This window comes from Ziziphus jujuba, chromosome 9, assembly GCF_031755915.1.
Source record: "Ziziphus jujuba cultivar Dongzao chromosome 9, ASM3175591v1".
Taxonomy (NCBI): Eukaryota; Viridiplantae; Streptophyta; class Magnoliopsida; order Rosales; family Rhamnaceae; genus Ziziphus; species Ziziphus jujuba.
In genome coordinates this window covers 28,945,336-28,956,707 of record NC_083387.1, presented here as the reverse complement: position 1 = coordinate 28,956,707, position 11,372 = coordinate 28,945,336, and the positions used below count along the sequence as shown (strand labels likewise).

At 34.9% G+C, this 11,372-nt stretch overlaps 2 protein-coding genes across 25 annotated transcripts in view; one reads left to right on the top strand and one right to left on the bottom strand.

Annotated features, from left to right (window-relative positions):
* LOC107435782 (uncharacterized) overlaps positions 1-11,372 on the top strand; it is a 191,159-nt gene that overhangs the window by 20,487 nt on the left and 159,300 nt on the right. The gene's annotated exons all lie outside the window — the stretch shown is intronic.
* LOC132799456 (receptor-like protein 13) lies at positions 7,435-8,177 on the bottom strand. The gene is made up of 2 exons (XM_060811287.1): positions 7,934-8,177; positions 7,435-7,799 (listed from the first exon to the last, which is right to left on the bottom strand). The coding sequence occupies exons 1-2, from the start codon at positions 8,175-8,177 to the stop codon at positions 7,435-7,437; spliced, it is 609 nt and encodes a 202-aa protein (XP_060667270.1).

Genomic DNA, 11,372 nt, shown 5'->3' with positions numbered 1-11,372 from the left:
TAATTATTGGTTGTACAAAAGTATATGTTGAGAGAGATTGCATACTTTGTACATTCCACTCTATCCTATTTGCTTGTTACTTTAAGCATGTCAAATTAATTGTTTTATATATAATATTGAAAGCATATTATGTGTGTGTATATATATATATATCTATAGGAATTCTATCGTGCAGACGTTGCATTTTTTTATCCTGCGGACTATCTAAAAAATGATGGTTTCTTGAGAAACCGTTTTATTGATGATGGTTTCTTTAAAAACCTTGCTTTTGGGAACGTCCGTACTATAACAAAATGCAGACATCCATATTATAGAAGGCCTATATATATCTATACAGATTTTGAAGAAGATCACTATCTATGCGGTTGAGATGGTGGATATTTTCTGTCCTTTTTTTTTTTTTTTTTTTTGGTCCTTCTGTTCCCTTATATAATTTAAAAATTTTCCCACTTGAATTCAGAGAAAATGTAAAACAATGTGAAAAATAATGTCATACATATTCATAGTATAAAGAAAAGGAAAATTTTCAATGATTGTTGAGTATGGACAGAAGAGACGTAACAATATTGTCTCCCTTATGGTCATTTGTTGGAATTCCAATTTGTGGTTCCAAATTCTACGTAGACCTGCAATTTCATTCCCGCTCTACATTTTTTATGTCTCAATTTCACTACATTTTTTTAAGGCTCATAAATGATGTTCAGTGGGTTAATGAATGGAATAAACATGTTCCTTAGAATTTTCCAAATGACTATGAATGTGTTTGGACTTGGAAAGAAATTGATATGCCGTCCTATTTGTTCCATTTATTGACCATGACTTTTCATGGAGAAAAAACTTTAATGTGACTGTCGTGTGCCTCACTCTGGGTTCCACAAATAAGTGTGATTAAGACACACAGTAGGAAGAACGCACTTAAAAGTCTTCTTCCTTTTCATACATAGCATTTCTAGTCTTTTTTAGTTTTTTTATCTGTTTAATCACAAAGTTAAGTTTTACAAAATTACCGTGTCAGTAATATGACTAGACCGGCCACAAATGTTCCAAACCAAATAGTAGTTGTCATGGAAGCTTTTTGGTCTTCCTCTTAAGTCCCAAAAAAAAAAAAATCTTTGCCATAGTGGACAATAGCATCACACTTCTAATTTCAAAACACTTCATTTTATCAGACGGTTCTAAGAATTCAATTTAATTTTGCAATCAATTAATAATTTAAGAAAATATTTGAAGTTTTATTTGTTTCTCTAAAGTAAAAAGCCAAAAAAAAAAAAAAAAGAGAACGAAAATACAACTTAATTGAACTTACAAGTTGCTTTACTAATTTCTCATTAATTTATAAAGTAGTTTGCTTTGGGGTCGGGGTATTATTGGAAAGAGTTTGTATTTGGAGGGTGGGTTCTGGGTACGATCCATCAGACTTCATAAGGATAATTGGATTACAACATCCAATTCTTTTATCAGCGTTATCATCTCATTCTTAATTTGAAAATACAATGGTTTCTGAGTTGTTTAACTCCCTTCAGAAGTTGGGATATGCAAAAGGTTAATGGTAATTTTTAATGGCTCCAAGTAATGTCCGGCTTTTTATTTGGAGGGCATGTTCTCCAGCTTTTCCCTGTGCATAGTTAATTTATAGTAGACACATCCGGAATGATGGGGTTTGCAGCTTATGTAAAAAAGGTGAGGAAACTATATTACATATGCTATATGGGAATGTTGAAATGCCAATTCAGTTTGCATAGCAACGCCAAGATGATTTCTGCTTTAGCTAAACCATTTTCAAGGTTGTACTCTTCGCTTGCTATTGAATTGCTAGCTGTGAAGGAAGCAATTCAGTTTTTTTAGGCGGCATTCAGATTATATGAATGTGGAAATATCTAGGGATTCTAAAGAAGCAATTAGAATTATTACTGATAGTGATGATTATATGGGTGTTGAGCTTTATTTAGTAGCTAGCTGATATATAAGAGTATTGTTAGCTTCTCATAATCAGTTTATTGTACTTATGCTCCAAGAGAAGCAAATAGACCAGCCCATAAAATAGCTCGTCAATCTTTAACTTTGTCTTGTGCATAAGTTTGGATGGTTGAAGGGCCAGATTCTCTCTTTTTTCCCTTTCTTAAAGTGATGCACGTATGTGTAATTCTTTGTTGATTTAATAAAAGTTCAAATTTATTTCAAAGAAAAGTTTTCCTAAATTCCTTGGCACATGCAATTAATAGCATAGAACAATTATTACAAAAATACCAAAGATAAAATGTAAAAAAGGCATGAAAAAAAGCAAACTAACTATTCTGTTTCCAAGCCTTTCAGCAAAGCCAAAGCGGGTATGTCTCCAAGATTTCTTTATGATCAAATTAATAACTTCTTTAAACACCCCTAAGCAAAGCCTAATGACATGCTGATGAAGAAGCCTAGCGTCTCATACACTCAAAAACATCATCACCATTTTTCTCTTCTTTCTCTCCTCTTGCAGTATTTTGGCCGTTGTCCGATCAATCAGTTTGCAAAGGCTTAACACAGAGGCCGACGTCACCTTGATAGATTGATGGATCATCAAGGGTTTCAAACCGATTTGCTGTTGGGATTTCTCTGGACACGTTATTGAATGAGAGGTTCAAATGATTCAGAAACGTTAAAGAAGCCACGCTAAATTTCACCAAAAAACTTGTTTTTTGAGAAATCAAGAGTTTCTAATATTTTCAAGTTTACCCATGGTTGTTGAAATCTTTCCTGCCAAATGATTGGTTGATAAATTCAAAATTTGCATTTTTTTGAGACTTGTTATAGCTCCACTGGAATCTCCTATGATAACTTATTATTGGATAGATCAATGCTATTAACAAGGTATAGAATGGAATACTTGTATTCTAGCTCTCTTCCTTTTGTGATTACCTTGAAACTTTCACTATTAAATTTGTACTCAAAAAAGTTGATGTAGATCATAATCTGCAAAACTCAGATCACCTACGTAATGTGGCATATGACCTGAGAAATTATTGTGTGAACGGTCCAATACATGAAGTTGGGAAAGTTTACAAAATTTTGTAGGGATGTCTCCAATTATAAATAAGTTGGAACGCAAGCTCAAAATCATCAACATGGTCATGCGTTCTCCTATCCTAGTAAGTTTTCCCAAAAATTTGTTATCACCAAGATCAAGATTAAGCAGGAAGGTATAATTTTTCAAGGAAGAAGGAATTTGTCCAGAAAGATTGTTGTTAGAAGACAAAGAAATTGAATATTGGAAGGAGAACTAGTGCTACGACCATCATGCTTGTGATGGTAGCAAACATGCAAATTGGATATATCTTATGTTTAATGCAGTGTGTGCTCTCTATGTATACAACCCTAATCGATGCTGCTATAAAATGTATAAAAAAATTTCAAACATGGTTGTCAAGGCCAGCACTAATATAAGATTTTGGAGGTGTTAGGCCAACTTTATATGTTGGCCTTCTATACATATTTTAAAAATAAATAAATAAATACAATGAGCAATAACAATAATTTTATACTAATAAAAAAAGTACAAAGTTAACTAATAATAATCTAAACTTCCAAAATTTCATAAAAGATTAGTTTCTAGTATTTTTATAGCTTTAATAAAAATGGAAGAGAAAATTATGACCGTTGATAAGTGAGTTTTTGACTCACTTATTTGATAGTAATAATAATCTAAACTTCCAAAATTTCACTTAAAATTTATTTTCTAGTATTTTTATAGCTTTAATAAGAAGATGTGGAAGAGAAAATTATGACTGTTGATAATTGAGTTTTTGACTCGCTTATTTGGTCCTTAATATTAGATTAAATGCTTGAAAACTCAAGCATGGTGATATTTTTAATGTCTTCTGTTAAGTTTTTGTAGGAGGCATGATTGTGAAGTTATTATATATTTTCGAAAGGGATAGAGCAAATTTTTGTAGAAACCTTGGCATGCTTGAGTTCTCATTTTCAACTTGGTAGCAAATGTGGCTTCCACTCCATTAAGCCATCTCCATGCCAAATCAAGTCGTCCACGCCACTTTGAAGTTGGTTCACCCTAATTTACTTAACAAATAGAGCATGGTCCATGCCAGTTTCTTAGTCAAAGCAAGCTCCGCCCTATTTTTGAAGCAGTCCACGCTAGAATTGGCTACTCCACACCAAACGAGGCGTGTTTAAGCACTCCAAGCCATGCTATAGAGCTCCTTCGCAAGCAAAACTCAGCTTGGTCTCACAGCAACAGTGGCTTAGAGCTAATCTAATTCAGTGTATCTAGCAACTTCAAGCCATGCAGCTCTGCCTCTCCTTTTCCTCACATGCTCTCCTCACACAACCACTTAAAAAGACGATGAGGTGTTAAAACGGGGTGTTTTTTTAATGAAAAATGGAGGGTTAATCTTCCATTTTTAGGAGGTTTTTAAAAGAGATTGAAGATAAAAAGGGTGGTGGCTCGTTTTTGGGAAGATGAAGAAGGAAAATAGGCACAAAATTCAAGAGAGATTCTAGATAGAGAAACAGAAAAACTAGAGAGAGAAAGCTTGGAATTGAAGAAGAATAGAAGATTGCAAGGGATTGGGCTTCAAAAGTTCTTTTACCCATTATTTTTTTTAAACTCTTTCTATTATTTCTTTTGTATTTGAATTTATTAATATTGTTCTGTGTTGAATTATGTTTATATTGATGAATTCTTATTTGCTTTTGAGTATAAAATTTCATATGCGTATGGTAGGCTAAATTTCTCATCTAGGATTTTGATGGATCCTCTATCTTGATATTATTTAATTAATGGGTTGCCCATTATTTTGTTTATCAATTTTCTTATGTAATTTTTGCAATTATTGTTCAATATATTCTTGCATTTAGAAAATTGCTTGGGTTTTGGGTAAGTTTTCTATTTTTCAACTTGGAAAAGTTTAAATTGGAGAATTAGTCACTAGATTTATATAAAGGTCCTAATTAGTGTTGGGAAGCTTGATTAGGATTTGTGTAGCCACAAAAGAGAGAGTTTAAGGAATAAGGACTTAGGATTTTTAGAAAGGGATTTTTAGTTTTCATTAGAGACTCATAGATTCTAATTTTACTTATGAGGTTGGATTAAATTAGAAACTCTCTAGGCTATAAATTGGATAGAATTTGGTCTTTTAATCAACTTATTTAAGCTAATATTGGAAGGGTAAAGGGGAAGTCAAAATTCTATGTTTCTAATTCATTGTTACCAATTTAAGTCCTTGAATTTGTGTGTTTTTTTTTTGCCCCCTAAATTTCCTTGTCTTGTCAATTGCTCTTAACACTTTACAATTTTCATTGTTTAATTCATTGTCTTGCTTTTATTTTCATTGAAACACTCGATTAGTTTACCTAGACAAAAATAATAAATAAAAATTTTAGTAATTAGTTAAATATTAAAACCAATCTACATGAGAATAATACTTTCTCATTGCTTTATTATTAGTAAAAATTTTAGTAATAATTAGTTAAATATTAAAACCAATCTATATGAGAATAATACTTTCTCATTGCTTTATTATTTGATACAATCCGTACACTTGAGAAATATAACGGATCAACTGTAATATTTTCTTGAAATATTACACAACATTTAAAAATATTAATTAAGTACCTACTACCAAGGAATAAGAAGAGACTGAATTAATTATCAATAATAATAATAATAATAATAATAATAATAATAATAGTGTTTCCTCGCCTCCCTATGGTCATGGGCCACTTTGTTGGTTCGACAGTACATAACTTGGACACCGGGATTTTAACATTCATGATCATTGAGGAACCGAGTCACATAGCATGATAAATATTTCAAAATTTATAATGATATTAATTAAATTTCTGAAGCTCTGTTTTTTGTATTTATCTTTATAATATTTGTTTTTGTGTTTTTGAATCTATTGTTTTCTGGTTGATTTGTTTTACATGAAACTTAATTAATCATCAACTGCAATGATTGAGTTGCAATTAATGATACGTAACATTATTTAAGGAAAAATATACGTTGCCACATAAATTCTTGTTTTGCTAGCATTTCAATACCATGTCAAACGGTGTTAAAGGAGGCCTAACAGAATGGTCACATATGCAACTCTTGTGACCAAAACTAAGGGCATTTGATGGAAAGAAAAACTGATCCCCATACTTCATGTTTGAGAAGCAAATATCTAGCCGAATGGAATGAAACCATTTTCCTTCCCTTGCTCATCGTTCCTGTAACAGAGGATTTTAAATCCTTTAGTTTAAAGATTGCTCAAATTGCAAAATCCAATTAAATTAATTTGCAGTTGCTTTAATAATGCAAAGGTCTCTAAATAAGGAGCACACTAAAGCACGACATCGATTAATTCTAAATAATTGCTCCCAAGGATTCATTTATCTTTACCTTTATTTTCTCTTCAAACATGAAATATGGGAATCAATTTTTCTTTCCATCAAATGCCCCTGATTTTGATAACATGATCAGGTGCACATGCATCCTGCTAGGTTTGCTTTTATATATGTTTGACATTGTATTGAAATACTAGTAAAATAAGAGTTTAGATAGCAATTTGTCAAAATTATTAGTTCAGGTGGTAAAGTGAAAAAGGAGGTAAAGTTTAAGGTGGTAAGGCGTATCTTACCCTATTATTTAATTTCTTTCGGAGGACCATAAATGATTATTTAATTTAGAGCCTGCAAAAGTGAAGAATTGTATTATTTTCATTTCTGCTATATTTTATGTTTAACATTGGATTTTATAGACTTACCGGATTAAACTTTTTTTTGTTATTTACTTATGGCTTGAAAATTTCTCATGCCAATAATATATGATTTGTTTTTCTAGTTAATTTTATAGACAATAATTTCTTTATGTATTTAAGAGAAACAATAATTGGTGGGAGCTTCATATGTTGTAGGAACCAATCTGAAATCAACAACAAAGGAATGGAAAGAGAAATGAATGGGGAATCCCCCTAGGTGCTGAGAATAAGAGGAGCCAACATACTGAAAAATACCCATTGGTTGAAGCACAGGTTGAAGCATTCAAACAAGTCAGCGGAGGGGCTGCTCTGGTAGAGACAACCGCAAAAGCACTAGTCCACGTTGAATAGATTTACTTACTTGATTACCATTATATTTTGGGACATAATATCAAAATATAGTTTACTGGGAATACTTTTATTATTATTTATAATTAAACAAAAAATAAAGGGGAAATCAAACATTTAATAGTATAACACATACAATTATTTTACCGTGAAAATAACTAAAACTGAGACAAAGAGAAACGATTTTTGAAACATGCAATATGAGGGCATGCTTTCACAACAAACAAGGGTGTTTCTTTCGGACAAACATTCTTCAAAACATTGACAAGCAGATATTCTTCACCCCGTCAACAAAGTGAAAATATGCAATCCTCCAAGACCTCTTGATTATCAAAGTCCCACAAACTCCCTAAAACCCCACAAAAAATCCAATCATGATGCTGATGATGAATCCCAGTTTCTCAAGTTTACCTCCACCATCACCATCTCGGTCTTCTTCATCACCTCCTGGTTTTCTTTGGCCATTGTCAGGACATTCAGTTGACAAGGGTCTTCCACAGAGACCAGCATTTCCTTGGTAGATTGATGGGTCATCAAGGGTCAGAAACTGATTGGTGGTTGGGATTTTTCCAGACAAGTTATTGTATGAAAGATTGAGATGGTTCAGAAATGTTAAACAAGTCATTGAAAATGGGATTGGACCAGAGATTTGGTTCATGGACATATCAAGAGTTTCAATCCACTCAAAATCCCCAATGCTTGATGGGGTTTGACCTGTCAAATGATTCATTGACAAATTCAAAGTACCAAGTTTAGTGAGATTTGTTAGTTCCATTGGTATACTTCCTGATAAGTTGTTGTCAGAACTTTTCCTTTTACCACCACCTTCAATTTTCCTTGGTATGTACTTTCTTCCATGCCTTTAGATTTCAAGCCACTGAGATTCGCAATGCAATGTGGAATATGACCAATGAGATGATTGTGGGACATGTCAATTATGTGAAGTTTGGAAAGCCCACAAAATTGATGAGGAATGTTCCCATTGAAGGAGTTGGACCACAAGCGCAAGATCAACAAATCGTGCATACTTTCTCCTATCCAAGCTGGAAGCTTTCCTGTAAATCTGTTATCTCCAAGATCCAAACTAAACATGTTAGTGTAGTTTTTCAAAGAGGAAGGAATTTCACACGAGAGTTTGTTGCTTGAGAGAACCAGGAATTGAAGAAAACTTAGATAGCTCACTGTTGTTGGTATTGTTCCTGAAAGACTGTTTTTGACATGTCCACAATGTACATGGATTGTTTATTTTCCCAGAAATGAGGAATCTGACAAGATAATTCATTGTTGGAGATAACCAATGTCATCAATCCAGTTAGATTTCCAATGGACAAGGGTATGCTTCCACTCAAAGAGTTGTCAGCGACATCTAAATTTGATAGCAAAGGCATTACTTCACCACTGTTAGGAGGAATTGGCCCAGAAAACTGATTGTCCCCTAGATACAACATGGTAATGTTTGATGACCAAAGTGGAAGAGGACCCTGAAATCTGTTTGTAGTCAATTCGATAGTGCACTCTTTGTTGAATCTAAATGAGTTTGGCACCCTGCCACTTAGTTAATTATAAGCTATATCAAGTTTATCCAGCTGCAAATCCAAATTCAGAAACCAGTTAGGTATGGTGTCTGAAATCATTGCATTGTTGAGTACCATAAAGGTCAGATCACTTTGATTCTTAAGCCATGTAGGAAATTTGGGACCTAATTGGCATGATCTGATCAGGATGTAGGTGAGTTTAAAGGGAGGTATCCAACCAGAGCTAATGTTGAAGAAAAAAGAAATATTTGGCGATATTTTATCGATTGCTAACTCCTTCAAGCTCGAAAGATTAGCCACATAAGTTTCAATTATGACCCCTTCTCACCTGTTCTCTGAGATATCTAATACAATCAGCTTAGAGGCTTTCCAAGACTCTTTGGGATACCACTCTGTGAGATCCGACATCGGTTGGAAAGGAAAACGAAGCATGTCTTAAAAAGGGTATGGATACATTTCCCTTGCGACACATTTTGACAAAACTGTGCGGGCTGGGCCCAAAGCGGACAATATCGCATGCGGGTAGACTGGACTGTTACAGTTGGTATCAGAGCCAGTACCCGGATCGGTGTGCTAGCGAGGATGCTGGGCCCCAGGGCGGGAGGATTGTGAGATCCCATATCGGTTGGAAAGGGGAACGAAGTATGCCTTAAAGAGGGTGTGGATACCTTTCCCTTGTGACATGTTTTGACAAAACCGTGCGACCTAATCCCACAATGGACAATATCGCGTGCAGGTAGACTGGGCTGTTACAACTCAGTGTATTATTGGATAGAGAAATTTCTTCCAAAGATGTCAAGTGTGAGATCCCACATCGATTGGAAAGGGGAACGAAGCATGCCTTATAAGAGGGTGTGGATACCTTTCTCTTGAGACGCATTTTGACAAAACCATGCTGGCTTGGCCCAAAGCGGACAATATCTCATGCGGGTGGTCTGGGCTGTTATAGTTGGTATCAGAGCTAGTACCCAGATCGGTGTGCCAGCGAGGACGTTGGGCCCTAAGGGGGGTGGATTGTGAGATCTCACATCGATTGGAAAGGCGAACGAAGCATGCCTTATAAGAGGGTGTGAATACCTTTATCTTGAGACACGTTTTGACAAAACCGTGCAGGCTTGGCCCAAAGTGGATAATATCTCATGCGGGTGGTCTGGGTTGTTACATCAAGTTTCCAATTAAGCCTGGGAGTGAGCCTTGAAATAAGTTATATGATATTTGAGGGTACCTTAAACTCTTTAGATATCCTAAAGAGTTAGGTAGATTTCCTGTCAGCTCATTGTACCCCAAATTCAATGTCTCTAAGTTGCTTCTGGAGCATGTGGACAAACTATCCAAAACATTAGTTATTTCACCTGTAATTCTATTTTGCGAAAGCTTCAGACTCCGCAAATTGTATAACTTTCCTAATTCCTTTGACAGCTGACCCTCAATGGTATTCAGTGAAAAGTCAAGATTTTCAAGAGATGCCAAATTAGCAATTTTATCTGGAAGTGGTCCATATAAGTTGTTGGAGTTAAGGTCAAGGTAAACTAGGCTTTTGAGATTGAACAATCAATCTGGTATTATAGAGATGAATCCATTGTTTAATAGATCAAGCACCATAAGAGAGGTGAAATTAAGAAAAGGAAGGGTCAAAGGAAGGTTAGAAAGTTGGCAGAGGGAAAGTGCATTTCCAGGAGTGATGGAAGTCTGTTAACAGTTTGGAGTCAATCTGTTGCAGACATGGACAAATCCCAACCTCCTAAATGCAGGTATTTTAAAGAAGAAACACCAAAGAGCCAGTACAGGCCATTTTTGGTTAACTCAAACTAATTATCTTTATTAAGATCAAGATATATCAATCTTGATAAGTTTCCAAGACTCGATGGAAAAGTTTCATCGAAAGATGCACCAGAAAGATTGAGATATCTCAATCTTTGTAACGATCCAATGAAAGAGGGAATTTGGGAACCTCCAAAATCATTCATGCTCAAGTCTAAGTGATTTAGGTATTTCAAAACTAGCGAAGATGGATCAATCTTACCACTAAAAGTTTGCATTATTCCAGCACCATCCAAATTGTCTGAGTAGGGGCAGCGAAGATTGAGCTTGACCACATGTCCAGTTCTGTTATTGCTGCTTACTCCTTCCCATCTACAATAATCATCTCCCACCCATGATGAAAGTATACCAGAAGCATCTGTTAGGCCTTCCTTGAACTTGACAAGCGCTTTCTTCTTAGCATCTATGTAACACCCCGTACCAAAAATACACATGATTAAACAAGTTTGACCAAGTTGCTAAGTTTGACCAAGTGAACAAAAGGTGGGTCCAAGTTGACCTTTTTGATAGCCAATATTTTTGGTTTGATAGAGGTACCATTGTGTGGATCTCATTGATACGAGTTCATAGACTGGTGGCATGTCAAATTCTTAATTACGGATAAAAAGTTATGGTTCTGAGAAGTTTTAAGCATAAGTTTTATATCAGTGTCCAAACCAGTCCCCAGTTTTCGTCTGTTAGTGACCCAAAGCTTTATATAAATGTGGGAAAGCATGCCTAGCAAGAAACAAGTTCCAAAATACCCATTTTGTCACCCAAACACAAGAATTTCTCTCCAGACGCACGGACTCGAACTGGGTCATTTTGAACCCCTTTTTGGCCTAACCGGGTCATCGCCATTTTGCCGAATTCTGACCACCAAACTATCACATGCACTGGTCAGGGAGGAATCCCACATCGAGGAGATTTTGCTAGTGAAATTTCATGGTGA